This window comes from Hypanus sabinus, chromosome 18, assembly GCF_030144855.1.
Source record: "Hypanus sabinus isolate sHypSab1 chromosome 18, sHypSab1.hap1, whole genome shotgun sequence".
Classification (NCBI taxonomy): Eukaryota; Metazoa; Chordata; class Chondrichthyes; order Myliobatiformes; family Dasyatidae; genus Hypanus; species Hypanus sabinus.
Window position 1 is genome coordinate 64,020,028 of NC_082723.1, and position 16,571 is coordinate 64,036,598.

The window sequence follows — 16,571 nt, forward strand, 5'->3', positions numbered from 1 at the left end:
AATCTTCTAAAGATCAGGTTTGCCTTTAGTTCACACACTTCCCAAAACACGGTCTTCTACTTAACTTTTTTGAAAATCATTTTAAGTGCTGCCCAACTAAAGCTCATTGACCTGAAATCCTCCCTGTTTGACCTGATGAAATTCCAGAATTTCTGCTCCTCAGACTCCCACCATCCACAGATGTTCAGTTTGGTGCTGGATGTATGAATAAATGAGGAGTTTCGACTGCATCTCTGCTTTGTGTTAGACGTGGAGGTAGGCTGCACTGAGCACTTTATCCTCTGTGCCCTTCTGTTGCTTACTTGTCTCACTGCTTTCCAGTAACTTCCTCTGCTTAAAACTTCATTGGTGCTGAGATGCATTCTAGGATGCGCTGCAAACATCATCAGTGATGTCCCTGGGGTTATCGGGTGTTCTGGGTCACTCAGGCAACCCAGGCAGGGTTGATCAGACCCTGGCTTGTATCTCAGCAGCAATGGCCCACAGGTCACATCTTCTTGATCAATACCTATCCGGAGGTTCACTCAGCAACCTCAATGAAGGTTCAGCTGGCTCTTTTTCTTTTGCGAGCCAAAGAGTGAGCAGCCAGCAAAACCTCTACACCCCACCTCACATTATGCTCTCCAACCCTGTCTCTGGCTCTGCTCTACCAGCTCCTGGTATTTGGCTTTCTTATATCCAAACACTTCCTCAATCCAGTCTTCCCAAAGAACTGTCAGTTCTACCATGACCACCTCCTTCGAGGTTTCTAACAAAATGCTCAACTACAGTTGATGTTACAGATTTTTTATTTTGTTTTACTAACTAGTAAGGAAATATAAAAGTTTAAAGCTCTCCATGAGCGTATTTACTAGCTTCCATTTGCCAGCTCTGATGAGCTGAACTCACCGCACGTTCTCAGAGCCCAGTCCAGAGATGAGCTTGTCTGCTGCCACCAATCGGCGCTCCATGATCTCTGCTTCCTCCTGCAGCTGTAGCTTTTCTCTCATCGCAGCCTCGTAACGTTTACTCAGTGCGTTTAGCTCCTGCTGGATTGCTGCCAGTTCCGCCTGTATCTTCTCCAGATCACGCTTGCTCTGATAGTAATTACGTTCCAACCTGGCTACCTGCAGAAAGAACAAGGACCTTCCATACTAGATTCTACAGACCGTGTGCAGGAGGGACAATTAAACATGATGCCAGACAAAAGATCTGAACGATAGCAAACAATAAAGTACAGTGACTTTGCTGAGGTGAAATACCTTTTCTCGCTTTGGTTTGATTTCTCTGGCCACATCGCAGTAGCCCATAACGGCCTCAACAAACTTTAACATCCCAGCACCCGCTCTGCTGATGGCCTGCATTTCATCAAACGATGTATTCAGGTTCTTCAGAAAGCCTACAGGTAGAGTTTGCATAAAACAGATTATTTTTGAGAAGGCAGACCACAAAGAGGCTAACCATGTTCTCCATTTGTGAAATCAAAATCTAAGATCTGAAAGACTCTGAAGTGAGCTTGCTGTTAGTTCTGGCCCAGTGTCGAGCTCGCTTAGATCTCTTGTATTGATGGCGGACAACAGAGTTCCTGTCGGGATAAGCTAGAAATGAAGTCAACCAGTTGATAGGTTAATGAGGGAAATTAGAGAAAATGTAAACTTTTGGACTGTTTGAAAAGCGTAATAGCTCAGGCTTCCACTACTGCTCTCAACTTGATGACTTAGTTTCTATTTCATCTCCATGGCTTCTGTGACCTTGTCCTCTGATAGTCCTCGGTCCAATGCAACCTCAAACTAACTTCTCTTTCTCAATCTGAGACATTACCTGTTTCTCCTTCCACAGATGCTGCCTTACCAGCTGAACATTTGCAACCTTTTCTGTTTCTATAGAATACACTAGGTCATATTGTATTTGGGAAATTTAAGATCTGAATTCTGGAGTTAAATTCCTGGTGAAGCAGCTGTCAGCCTGTTATACAGTATAATCGCAGTAATCACTTATTGCTCTGTTGCCCTCATCTGAGCTAGCCTGTGTTTAGATTGAGATTAATTTATTAATCACATAAACAAAATATACAGTGAAACACACTAACATCCAACAAACCTAATAACATGCTAGGGGCAGCCTGCAAGGGTCGCCACATGTTCCAGCACAAAACATTCAGCAGAACAACATAAGCAAAAACAACAAACCATACCCCTTTCCTCTCTCCTGCATACTCACTCACACATATCAGACACATAGCATTGTAATTTCAGACTCAGAGCAACAAATTTCAGTCTCAATGACCAATTAAGTTAGCCATGCAAGCCTGTTAACTGTATCAGGCTGTTGTGTGAGTAATCTGGCCTTGCCAGCAAGACCCCACACACAGAGAATTTAGTCGGAGACACAATGCAGAACAGGTTCTTCCAACTCTTCAAGCCGCACCACCGGGGATCCCCAATTTAACCCCAGCCTAATCAAGGGACAATTTACAATGACCAATTAACCTACTAACCGGTACATCTTTGGACTATGGGAGGAAACTGAAGCACCTGGAGAAAACCCACGCATTCCACAGAGAGATGATGTGGCAAATGAACTCTGAAAGGCAATGCCCTGAGCTGTAACAGAGTCACACTGACCGCTGCGCTATCGCGGTGCCCCAATGAGATGATAAGTACACAAGCTACAGAGGTAGGTTGGGTCAACTAATATTTGATCCTCAGACAGTTTCGAAGGAGTATGGATTGTTACCAGGCCAGATTGATGGTACAGGATTTCTAGTTGTCCCTAGTCTCACTAACTCACAGCTCTTCTACACGTCAGACAGATCAGCAGAGGGCACAATAAGCTGTATAATCCCGATCCCCGAGCAGCAAAGCTACTGCAGTTTCTGCAGAAAATTTACCTTTCACTGTTTTGACCTGAGCCTGCCCAATAGCATCGCAATCCATTTCCATCAGATTCTTGAGGAAGTTTGCTTCCGACATCATGCCTTTGGCAGATTTCCAGTTAATCTCTTTGTAACCCCGCATCACGAGAATACATTCACAAACCGTCTGCACTTGTCTGGGAGGCTTTGCAAATGACCTTTTTAATTTAAAAGCACACAAGGTATTAAAACCTGAAATAAAACATTCAACAACTTTGTGCCGGCACAGCAGGTAATTAGGGGAGGTAAAAGAATATTATTGGAAAACAAATTTCAGATGCAGGAACCTGAAACACAAGTAGAATTATTGTAAGAACTCAGCCAGTAAACCAGCATGTCAATAGAGAAACCAGTCCATGATTCAACTTAATGATGCTTACAACAAAACGTTATTGCTTATTGACAGTGCAGAGTACAAAAATAGTGAAATTATGCTTCAATTCATAAAGGACATTGAAACTGTCACTCTGTACAGTTCAGAGAGGGCTAAACTAAAACTAATGACTAAAACTAAAACTGCAATGGATGAATTATCTTAAAATGTAAAATTAGACAGCTTGCATCAGGAGTTGACAAGAGCCCGGGCGACTTGAAAACTTGAAAACAAGGTGGGTGTGGAGAAACTGGTTCCTCTTGTGGGAGATCAGAGCATGAGGGGTCACTCAGTTACAAAGGAGATGGGGCAAATACTTACCACTCTTCCTCAAAGTACAATGTGGTCCAACTTGTCAGAGTTAAAGACGAAGTTGGTGCTAGTTACCTGATCTCAGTGACATCAGACTTGTCTAGACTCTGTAAAGCCAATCGAGCAGCCTCCAGCGCAGGCAAAGCCTCAGCCAAAGCATTCTCTGCTTCCTGCTTCTCCACTGCTATCACCTTATTCTGTTCCTCTATCTCAGCAGCTTTCTCTTCTGCCAGCTTTCTCTTCTCCTCAGCTGAAAAACACAAATACATGGAGCTGAAAATCGGTACTTGTAATCGCTTGGAATTTGTACTTGAAAAAGTACTTGGAATCGCTCCTTACAATACTGCATTTCACTAAATTCAAGTATTTGACACCACTGTCACTGGCTGAATCGAAGGTGGTGACGAATCAGCACATAGGAGGGAGCTGAAAATCTGGCTGAGTGGTGGCACAGAAACAACCTCTCACTCAATGTCAGCAAGACCAAAGAGCTGATACGAGGCAATCTGCAGATGCTGGAAATTCAAACAGCAACACACACAAAATGCTGGTAGAACACTGCAGGCTAGGCAGCACCTATAGGGAGAAGCGTTGTCGGCGTTTCGGACCGAGACCCTTCGTCAGGACTAAAGAGCTGATTATTCACTTTGGAAGGAGTAATGCCGAGGTCCATGAACCAGTCCTTAACAGAGGATCAGAGGTGGAGAGGGGCAGCAGCTTTAAATTCCTTGGTGTTATCGCTGTGGAGGACCTGATCTGGGCCCAACATGCAAGTGCAATTATGAAAAAAGAATGACAACACATCTACACCCTTAGGAGTTTGCAAAGATTTGGCATGACATCTAAAACTTTGACTAACTTTTATAGATGTGTGGTGGAGAATATATTAACTGGCTGCTTCTAAGCCTGGTATGAACACCGATGCCCTTGAATGGAAAATCTTACAAAAAGTACTGGATGTGGCCCCAGTCCATCACGGGTAAAGCCCTCCCTACCACTGAGCAGTTACATGGAGTGTTGTTGCAGGAAAGCAGCATCTATCATCACACAGGCCATGCTCTCTTCTCACTGCTGCTATCAGGAAGAAGGTACAGGAGCCTCAGGACTCACCACCATGTTCAGGAACAGTCATTACGCCTCAACCATCAGGCTCTTGAACCAAAAGGATAACTTCACTAGCTCCATCATTGAAATGTTCCCGCAACCTATGGATTCACTTTGAAGGACTCTTCATCTTATGTTCTCAATATTTATTGCTTATTTATTATTATTTCTTTCAATTTGTATTTGCATAGTTGTCTTTTGCACATTGGCTGAACACCCAAGTTGGTGTAGTCTTTCATTGATTCTATAAAGGTTATTATTCAAGGGATTTATTGAGTATATCTGCAAGAAAATGAATCTCAGGGTTGTATCTGGTGACATATATGTACTTTGTTAATAACAGTTACTTTCAACTTTGATTTAGTAAAGTTCAGGGAGAGCTGACATAGACTAAAATTAAATACCGCCACTTTTGAACAGCCAAATCCAGTTAATTTTTGGGAATTTGTAAAGAATGCAACTTTAATCAAAATCCTGTATTTCATATTGGACATCACACTTTCTTAACAAAAAGTTACTCACTAACCCTTTACCAGTATTGGAAAAACCATGCATGCAAATGAGAGTGGTGGGAGAGTTAAACTGTAGGTTAGAGGTGATTTGATCTGAATGCTGCGTGGAGCTTACTACCCTCCTGGTCTCCATTTACAACTGGCCATTCATTTTACAAAATTACTGGCTAAACAAGTCCCAAAATCTTCAAAGTTCTAGCTTCTCAGCTTAGACTGGATCACTTTGAGCTTGAAAATCACATTAGAACTTAGAACAGTACAGCACAGGGACAGACCCTATGGCCCAAGATATTGGCATTGATCATGATACCAATCTAACTAATGCCACCTGCCTGCATGTGATCTATTTCCCTCTAATCCATGCTGTTCATTTATCTGCCTTAATGCCAGCAGCTACCACCTCCCTTAGCAACACATTTCAAGCACCTACCTACTGCTCTCTGTGTAAAACTTATCTCCTTTAAATTTTCCCCCTTTTACCTTAAGCCTATGTCCTCCAGTATTTGACAATTCCACCTAGAGTGAAAAACTCCATCTATACCTCTCATCATTTTTTAAACTTCCAAAGGAAACAATTCAAGTTTGTCCAACTTATCTGACCCCAATCCAGGCAGCATCCTAGTGAATTTCTTCTGAGCACTCTCCACACACTTCCTGTAATGTGGCCATCAGAACTTCACAGAATGCTCCAAATGTGGCATCACCAAAGTTTTATTCAGTTACAATGAGTTGCCAACTTCTATACTCAATGCCCTAACAGATGAAGGAAAGCATACCTTATACCACCTTTACCACCACATCTGCTTTTGTCACCACTTTCAGGGAGTTATGGACTTGCACACTGTACTTCTATGTTTCTGAGGATTTTACCATTTACTGTACACTCTCCCCTCTCATTTGACTTCTCAAAGTGCAACACTCCACACTTGATTGAATTAAACTCCATCTGCCATTTCAGTCCATATTTAGAACTTATCTTTGATAACTTCCCTCACTATCCATAACTCCCCCAATTTTTGTGTTACCTGCAAAATAATTATTCAGCCACCTATTTCGTCCGAGCCATTTGTATTATTTGTCCTCGTACAGATCCTTGCAGAACATCATCACCTCTCACAGAATTCCCACACTAACATGTCTGTCAATGGCATCCTCTGCTGCCAAGCTGATTAGAGGAATAGCATCTCACATTCTGCCTTGCTAGTCTCCAACCTGAACATCAAATCCTCTAACTTCAAATAACCATTCCCCTCTGCCTCTTCTTTTTCTCATCTGATCCAACTGTCCATCACCCTAGCTCTTACAGCTCCAACTCGCTCTATCTGCTCATCAGTCACACACTTCTCCCTCTAAATACCCTCCCCTTTTATCATGTTCCACTGATCTCTCTTATCAGGGTCCATCTTCTTTAACTCTTTATCATTTCCATTTATCACCTCCCACCTTTTAAAATCATTCCCACTGTCCCCTCCCTTACCTGCATATCTATCCCCTTCGCCTGTCATCTATCTTGCTCTATCTCCCCAATACCTCACCTCACTTTTTCACACTGACTATCTCCATGCTTCCTTTCCAGTTCCGATGAAGGGTCTCAACTTGAAATGATGACATTTATTTCCCTGTATAGATGCTGCCTGACTCTATGAGTTCCTCCATCTCCTGAGCTCGAGATTTCCACCATCTGCAGTTGTTGAACATATACCAACTGTGGGTAAATTGAAGCTGAATGGATCAGTCTGTACCTGCGTGACAGAGTGGTCTCAAGGAGCAGATTCCTCCTGCTTTGTACATTCTTATACTCTCAATATCAAAATCTCCAAATTGTCCTTACCGACAGCAGTGTTCGTGGCAATCTCTGCCAACAGGGCCTCACAGGCTTCTGTTTTCTCTGCTAGGACAATCTTTTGTTCTGCAAGTTTCAGATTTAACTCAGCCAGCTGAACACTGGCTTCCTTTAACTTGTCCAATCCGCCCTCCAAACGCTTGCATTGAGCTGCAAACAGAAATAGAGCAAAGAGAAGTGGACTTCAACTGGTAAAGTTAACTTTTCTCCAATGAACAGTCAGAGAATCAAAATCAATCTCTCCCTTGACGGTATCTTCATCCTATGGTATGTACTTCTTCATTGATTCCCCAACCCTCACCTCTAATCTTACAAGTAGATTGGTTTGTATACAAGGAGATGCAGTGTGTAGTGAGACTATGAGGAAGGCAGACAGATGATAGAGCAAAATTGCAGTTAGCAGTTGAAGTGTAATATTGAAACAGAGTGGTGGGTGGAGGGGTAGAGTTACAACTTTACCAATGGAGGTGTCCCACTTCCCTCCGGGAAAAGGTTCAGGAGCATGAAGATTCGTATGGCCAGATTTGGGAACAGCTTCTTTCCAACTGTGATGAGACTGCTGAATAGATCCTGACCCGGATCTGGGCCGTACCTTCCAAATATCCGGACCTGACATGCACTACCTTACTTTCCGTTTTCTATTTTCTAATTATGATTTATAATTTAAATTTTTATTGTATTTACTTCGATTTGTACTTCAGGGAGCGCGAAGTGCAGAAACAAATATCACTGTGATGACTGTACGCTCTAGTATCAATTGTTTGGTGACAATAAAGTAAAGTATGGTGCTCCTTATCTCTGCTAGCTCACAGATCTCCTTGAGTAAATTATAGCATCTGCTTAGACCTTTGATCAGGGTCACGTGAAGCCATGGAAGTGGTCGATGGATGTGAGCAGCTGGTACATATCACAAGTCCTCATTATGCGACCACTGACACCAGATAGACAATCTCTGAAGGGTATTGACAATGGCTGGGTCACCCATCTTGTAAAGACTCTGCTAAGAAGGTAAAGGCAAACCACGTCTGTAGAAAAATTTGCCAAGAACAATCATGGTCATGGGTAGAGATAGAGTTGATGTGGAATGGATGTTTCCTGTAGTGGGAGAGTCTAGGACCAGAGAGCACCACTTCAGAATAGAGGCATGTTCATTTCAAATGGAGATAAGGAGGGATTTCTTTAGCCAGAGGGTGATGAATCTGTGGAATTCATTGCCACAGATGTCTGTGGAGGTGAAGACATGGGTATAGGTAGATTTGTTTGTTTATTTATTTAGAGATACATCATGGAACAGGCCCTTCATGCCTAATGTGCCACACCACCTTGATTAGTAAGGGCACTAAAAGTTAGGGTGTGAAGGCAGGAGAAAGGGGTTGAGAAGGAGAATAAATAAGCCATGATGGAATGGTGGAGCAGACTTGATGGGCTGAATGGCCTAATTCTGCTACTATGTCTTATAGTCTTAACCTACCACCCTGATTCTGTCCTTTCCCTCCCTCAACAGATTAATCCTGCCACCTTCTACTACTTCCCAGTGCCTCATATTCGCTCCCAAACCTGTCTTCCTCTTTACATACTTAGTACCTTGTTTACACCCTCCTCCATTTAATGTCTGATCAACATCCTGATTTCTGCTCCATGTCTCTGGTTGAACCTCTCTAAGCTCTCTTGGAATATTTTTCTACATTAATGCTTATGTTTGAAGGGAACCTGCTGTGTAGAGGGCACTAAATAGGATTTATGACATTTGAACATAGATTCTGAACTATCATAATTACTTAGCAAATACCATCTTTTTGTAACAAAGTTTACACTGAACAAGTGAGCAAGAGGATAATGTAAATGCTTTAAGAAATGTCACTGATTTCATTAACCCTTTGATGCTCCTACCCAAAATGAATTGATCTTTCTCGTTCAATAACTGAGCGTAAGTGTTGATGAAATCCAGGTAGTTTTTCGGAGTGACATAGTTGTTGCGTCTTAGCTTCTGCAAGAATATCAGACTGTACTTATCGACTGAACTGTGCACCATGACCACGTGGTCTATCACATTCGCAAAATGTTCCGTTGGGATCATTGGGTTCTTTCCTGCAACAGGAAAAGACAGTTAAATGTGTCTCTGTATAAAGGGAGCGCATTCAGTTTTCTCACTACAGTTCAGAAGAGTGTTGCAGAGGAATGGGGGGGGGGGGGCGGCGGATTTCATTGAAACCTACTGAATATTGGAAGGCCTCAACAGAGTGGATGCGGAGAGGATATTTCCTATGGTGGGGAAGTCTAAGACCAGAGGGCACAGCTAAGAATAGAGGGGTGTCCATTCAGAATGGAGATGAAGAGGAATTTCTTTAGCTAGAGAGTGGTGAATCTGTGGAATTCATTGCCACAGGCAGTAGAGGCCAAGTCATTGAGTATATTTAAGGCAGAGGTTGATAGATTCTTGATCAGTCAGGGCATAAAGGGATACAGACAGAAGGCAGTAGAATGGGGCTGAGGGAGAAAAGAATCAGCAATGAATGAATGGCAGAGCAGACTCGATGGGCCAAATGGCCTAATTCTGCTCCTATATCTTATGGTCTTATAGTCTATGATGTTGGAGTTGATTATGAAGGACGAGGTCTCAGGGTACTTGGAGGCATGTTAAAAAAGGCATGATTTTCTCAACGGAAGATCTTGCCTGACAAATCTGTTGTAATTCTTTAGTTCTTTGAAGGAATAATAGCAGGATTGACAATGGAGAACTGGTTGATGTTGTGTATTTGGATTTTCAGAAGGCCTTTGACAAGGTGCCACACAAGAGGCTGCTTAGCAAGCTATAAGACCATGGTATTACAGGAAAGATTATAGAATGGATAAGGCAGTGGCTGGTTGGCAGGAGGCAAAGAGTGGGAATAAAGGGAGCTTTTTCTGGTTGTCTACTGGTGAATAGTGGTGTTTCACAGAGGTCTGTGTTGGAAATGATTCTTTTTACGTTACATATCAATGACCTGGATGATAGAATTGATGGCTTTGTTGTAAAGTTTGAAGACGATATAGATAGGTGGAGGGGCAGGTAGTTTCGAGGAAGTAGAGAGGCTACAGAAGGACTTAAATGGATTAGGAGAATAGGCAAAGAAATGGCAGAATGAATAGTGTTGGGAAGTGTATGGTCAAGGTACTTTGGTAGAAGAAATGAAAGGGTTGACTATTTTCTAAATAGACAGAAAATACAAAAAAAAGTGTTTCTGGAGAATTCCCTAAAGGTTAATTTGCAGGTTGAGTCCATGATGAGGAAGGCAAATGTGATGCTAGCCTTCATTTCAAGAGGACTAGAATATGAAAGCAAGGATGTAATGTTGAGACTTTATAAGGCACTGGTGAGGCCTCATTTGGAGTATTGTGAGCAGGTTTGGGCCTGTTATCTTAGGACATGCTGAAAATGGACAGGGTTCAAAAAAGATTCATGAAAATGATTTCAGGATTGGCTGGCTTTCACATGGAGAGTGTTTGATCGCTATGGGCCTGTATTCACTAGAATTCAGAAAAATGAGGAGTGACTTTGTTGAAACCTATCGAAAGGTGAAAGGCCTTGATAGAGTGAACGTGGAGAGGATGTATCCTATGATGGGAGAGTCTAAGACCAGAGGACACAGAATAGAGGGATGTTCATTTAGAATGGAGAAGACAGAATTTTTTTCTAGCCAGAGGGTGGTGAATCTGTGGAATTCTTTGCCACAGGCAACTAAGGAGGCCAAGTATTTGTATAGGTACAGAGATGTCAGGGGTAAGTTTTTTATGCAGAGAGCGGTGAGAGCATGGAATGGGCTGCTGGTGACAGTGGTGGAGGCAGTTACGATAGGGTCTTTTAAGAGACTCCTGGACAGGTACATGGAGCTCAGAAAAATAGAGGGCCATGGGTAACCCTAGGTAATTTCTAAGGTAAGGACATGTTTGGCACAGCTTTGTGGACCGAGGGGCCTGTATTGTGCTGTAGGTTTTCTATGTTTCTATGTATTTATGTATTTTTAAGGCTGAGGTAGATAGATTCTTAATTGGTCAGGACATGAAGGGATACAGGGAGATGGCAGGAGATGGGGCTGAGAAAATTGGATCAGCCATGATGAAATGGCGGAGCAGATCTGATGGACCAAATGGACTAGTTCTGCTCCTATCTCTTACCAGGTCATAAGACTTTCACAAATTTCTACAGAGATACTGTGGAGAGTATTCTAACTGCTTGCATCATTGTCTAGTATGGAGGGGCCATTTCACAGGATCAGAAAAAGCTGCAGAAAGTTGTAAACTCAGTCAGCTCCATCATAGGCACTAGCCTCCCAGCATCAAGGACAGCTTCAAAAGACAATGCTTCGAGAAAAGCGACATCCATCATTAAGGACCCCCATCACCCAGGACATGCCCTATTCTCATTACTATCATCAAGAAGAAGGTACAGGAGCCCGAAGAACACACTCAATGTTTTGGGAATAACTTTTTCCTCTCTGCCTTCAGATTTCTTAATGGACAATGAACCCATGATACTACCTCAGTATCTTTTTGCACTTCTTATTTAATTTAATTTTAAAAATATATATTTCTCCTACTAATTTAAAGTTCTTAAAAAGTATTTTGTATTGCAAAGTACTGTTGGCATAAAACAACAAATATCTTGACATATGCAGTGATATTAAACAGGATTCAGTAAGTGTTTTGCTCACCCAAGAACGCCTGTGCCACGGCAAGCAGTGCCTGGGGTGGCCATGGTAAAAACCAGTCAATTCCTGTATTATTCACCAGACCTGTAAAACACGTCATTATCAGTAACACAGCAGCCACTTCAGGTATCATCCAGCTTCCAAGATCACATAACACTGAATGCTTTTATGCAGTTAATAGACTGAAGATTCAACCACTGAGTAATATAAAATAGAACAGAAAGTTAAAACTGGGGCCAGCTTGGAAATGTGAGCTCCCTTTCAACATCCAGGTTAAGGTTGGGTGTGTTAAACATTGCCAAGAGCTCCATCATAGTGAGGATTTGAGAGGGAAAGGTCAGTTTGATCTTGGACTAAGTTAAAGGGTCAGCACAACACCAGAGGCTAAACAGCCTATACTAGAACATATGTTCTATGTTCAGTCAATTTAATTACCCCACACATTATAAAGGCCTAACAACACTGGATACATCAAAGGCTACAAAACCCTACAACATCCTGAAGACGTGCTCCAGATATGTATAGTCATGTTTCTACACAATCTCTTCCAGTGTAGCGTACACCAAAACTGGTGAAGGTGGTGATTAGCATGCCATCAGTCAGGGCATAGAACATAAAACATAGAATAGTACAGCACATTGCAGGCCCTTCGGCCCACAATGTTGTGCTGACCCTCAAAGCCTGCCTCACATATAACCCCCCACCTTAAAATTCTTCCATATACCTGTCTAGTAGTCTCTTAAACTTCACTAGTGTGTCTGCCTCCACCACTGACTCAGGCAGTGCATTCCACGCAACAACCACTCTCTGAATGAAAAACCTTCCTCTAATATCCCCCTTGAACTTCCCTCCCCTTACCTTAAAGCCGTGTCCTCTTGTACTGAGCAGTGGTGCCCTGGGGAAGAGGCGCTGGCTGTCTACTCTGTTTATTCCTCTTAATATCTTGTACACCTCGATCATGTCTCCTCTCATCCTCCTTCTCTCCAAAGAGTAAAGCCCTAGCTTCCTTAATCTCTGATTAATGGTATATTGGCATTGAGTATAGAAGTCGGGAAGTTATGTTGTGAAGTAGGTGGGAAGTCTAGACACTAGCAAAGGCTATACTTGGAGTGTTGCATACAGTTTTGGTCACCTTGCAATAGGAAGGATGCCATTAAGCTGGAAAAAGTGCAGAGGAGATTTATGAGTATATTGCCAGCACTCAAGGGACTGGATTATAGGGAGAAGTTATTCCTTGGAACATATGAGAATGTAGCATGACATTATGCAGGTGCATAAAATCATGAGGGGCATATGTAGGATGAATATACAGTCTTTTTCCCAGGGCTGGGCAAATCAAGAACTAGAGGGTGTCGGTTTAAGTTGAGAAAAGATAAGATTTCACAGGAATCTGAGGGGCAACTTTTTCCACACAGAGGTTGGTACGTATATGGAATGAACTGCCAGAGGAAGTGGTTGAGGGAGGTACAATAAGAACATTTAAAAGATATTTGAAGAGGTACAGAGATAAGAAAGGATTAGAGGTATATGGCCCAAACACAGGCAAGTGGGACTGGTCAGCATAGATGAGATAGCCAAAGGGCTTGTTTCTATGCTTATGACTAGAACAGGTGATCCCACATCATCAACATCATCAATAATTTGCCCATAAAGGAAATACTGAATCCATCAAATTACTGTCTAATTAGTGTGCTTACATTCATCGACAAAGTTATGAATCATGAAAATGCATAACATTTATGCATTGTTTGACATTACATCAGAGCAAAGAGCTCCAGTTAGTAGTCTATGCTACATTGCTATAGGTGCTCTTCAGTTTTTAAGTCTGTGTTTCACGCTGTAAACCCTTTCGAAATAAAAGCAATGAGTTTGAAGCTTACCCTCAGCAGCCTACAGACACTAGGGACTATATGTGATCGTAGTGCAACAGTTAGCTTAAGTTCTATGTTTATTAGGGACTATGTGTGATCATAGTGCAATTGTTAGCTTTTGTCATACATTTATTAGGGACTATATGTGATATTAGTACAATGTTTGTTTAAGTCATATGTTTATAAGGGACTATTTGTGATATTAGTGCATTTATTTAGGATTACTGTATATGTGATCTTAGTGCAATGGTTAGCTTAACACAGCAAAACATTCAGTCACCACACAGCCAAACAACAGACCTGGGAAGTTCCGACATCGTGTCCGTAACACATCACCAACGGGCGACATGCCCAATACAATATGCAGATTACTGGCACTCTTATTGATAAAGTACTGCCAGATACTCTCTTTAGCTGGACTGCAACCAGCTTTCATTGCTTCATCTCTTATTTGTCCTAAGATGCCTTCTTTCTCCTCATCTGGAAAGAGTGCTGGGACAATGCCTGCAAAAGGAAAGTGATGAAGAAATCTTATTAGTTGCCTTTCATTCTGCAGTTTCTGTTACAGCTCAGGGCTGCCTAGTCCAGAGGAATAGCTGGAAGAGTCCTGGTCCACTGCTCAGCAGTTCTGGCCATATCCTGGAAACAGAAATCAACCTACCCCACCAATCCAGTTGTGGATATTTTATTCTTGCTTGTGATTATTGTCAGAGCCATTGCCAGATATTTCTGATATTAAAGAATGTTATTTTTCTGATGTCATAGTGTAGTTAATATGGTAGACATAAGAAAATATGAATAAGCAGTGCATTGAAATGATTGTGTTAAATATAAAATGCAATAAACGTAGTTAACAGTAATGCAGTAAAATTACTAGCATAGAAAACCTACAGCACAATACAGGCCCTTCGGCTCCCAAAGCTGTGCCGAACATGTCCCTACCTCAGAAATTACTAGGCTTGCCTATAGCCCTCTATTTTACTAAGCTCCAAGTACCTATCTAAAAGCCTCTTAAAAGACCCTATCCTATCCACCACCACCACCATTGCTGGCAGCCCATTCCATGCACTCACCATTCTCTAATAAAAAAACTTAACCCTGACATCCCCAGGTACTCCCCAGCACCTTAAAGCTGTGCCCTCTTGTGGCAACCTTTCCAGCCCTGGGAAAAAGCCTCTGACTATCCACACAATCAATGCCTTTCATCATCTTGTACACCTCTATCAGGTCACCTCTCATCCTCCTTCGCTCCAAGGAGAAAAGGCCGAGTTCACTCAACCTATTCTTATAAGGCAAGCTCCCCAATCCAGGCAACATCCTTGTAAAAATCCTTGTACTATTTTACAAAAGACAGTTTTGCAATACAGGATGTTCCTATAAATCAGGTCAACCTGAAATTTGACATTCAAAACCTCAAAGTTCAAAGCTCAAAGTAATTTTTTCCATCAAAGTACGCATACGTCACCATATACAACTCTGAGATTCATTTTCTTGTGGGTATACTCAATAAATCTATAGAATAATGATCATAACAGAATGAATAAAAGACCACCCAACTAGGGCATTCAAGTAGAGTGCAAAAGACAACAAACTGTGCAAATAGAAAATGAATAAATAATAATAATTAATTAAGTAATAAATATCAAGAATATGAGATGAAAAGTCCTTGAAAGTGCGTCCATTGGTTGTGGACATTTCAATGATGGGGCAAGTGAAGTTGAGTGAAGTTATCCCCTCTGGTTTAAGAGCCTGATGGTTGAGGGGTAGTAAGTATTCCTGAACCTGGTGGTGAGAGTCCTGAGGCTCCTGTACCTTCTTCCTGATAGCAACAGCGAGAATAGAGCAGTTATAGGATTATCAATGGAAGTTATAGTTACTTGATAAGTAACTATAAATATATAAGTAGCTATTGTTTCAGAAAGAGAAAGGTTACAATGAGGGTGGGAGGAAATGGTAAAATATGCAAAATAAATGGCATATTGAGCCAAACCCCAAAGACTCCAATATTCTCCAAATTCAGGGCCAGGCAGGAACGAGCACAGGTAGGGTCAGCCAGTCATGTCTCTCACTAGTTTCACTTTCCATCTCCTGACTCAAATGTTAGGACCTGAAACTCTCCTCCATTTTCTTACCACAGATGCTGTCTAATCTGCTCAGTGTCTCCAGCATTTTCTACCTTTATTTCATATTTTCAGCAGTTCTGAAATGTTGTTATTTCTCAGTTTTTGATTTTCTTAACACTGCAGTGTTTGACAGCTACACTTTCTCAGAAGTTGTCCAAGTGACACAAGATGACTAAGTTATTAGTTAGTTATTGATAAAATTCCAACAGAAAACACATATTGCGATAGGCCAAAAGCTTTATTATGCTATTATATTCTGATGAGCATGATAATGTTGGTAAACATGAGAAAGTCTAGGCAGCGTCAATGGAAGGAACAGTCGATGTTTTGGGCTGAGACCCTTCATCAGGACTGGAAAGGAAGGGGAAAGATGCCAGAATAAAAAGATGGGGTGGGAGGGGAAGAAGGCTAACTGGAAGGAGTAAGGTGAAGCCAGGTGGGTGGGAAAAGTAAGGGATTGGTAAAGAAGGAATCTGATGTGAGGAGAATGGACCATAGGAGAAAGGGAAAAAGGAGGTGACTCAGGGAGAAAGTAATAGGCAGGTGAGAAGAGGAAAAAGGTCAGAGTGGGGAATAAAGGAAGGATGGAATGGTTTTATTGGAAGGAGAAAACGATATTCATGCCATCAGGTTAAAGGCTACCCTAACGGAATATAAGGTGTTTCTCCTCTGCCCTGAGGCTCGCCTCATGTTGGCACAAGAGGAGGCCATGGATCAACATGTCTGAACGGAAATGAGAACAGAAATTAAAATATTTGGCCACCAGGAAGTTCTACTTGTGGTGGATGCAGTGGAAGTGCTCGACAAAGCACTCCCTCAACTTGCTATGGGTCTCACCAATGTAGAGAATGC

General features: G+C 42.0%; 1 protein-coding gene across 1 annotated transcript in view; it reads right to left on the minus strand.

Moving 5' to 3' along the window:
* The window catches only part of dnah10 (dynein axonemal heavy chain 10), a 278,366-nt gene that overhangs the window by 59,883 nt on the left and 201,912 nt on the right, over positions 1-16,571 (minus strand). Inside the window, exons 53-60 of the mRNA XM_059994530.1 lie at positions 13,897-14,100; positions 11,729-11,809; positions 8,928-9,125; positions 7,026-7,187; positions 3,654-3,828; positions 2,870-3,051; positions 1,242-1,378; positions 889-1,106 (exon numbers count right to left, since the gene is read on the minus strand). Of these exons, the coding sequence (XP_059850513.1) occupies positions 889-1,106; positions 1,242-1,378; positions 2,870-3,051; positions 3,654-3,828; positions 7,026-7,187; positions 8,928-9,125; positions 11,729-11,809; positions 13,897-14,100 (1,357 nt within the window). The remainder of the gene's footprint in view (positions 1-888; positions 1,107-1,241; positions 1,379-2,869; positions 3,052-3,653; positions 3,829-7,025; positions 7,188-8,927; positions 9,126-11,728; positions 11,810-13,896; positions 14,101-16,571) is intronic.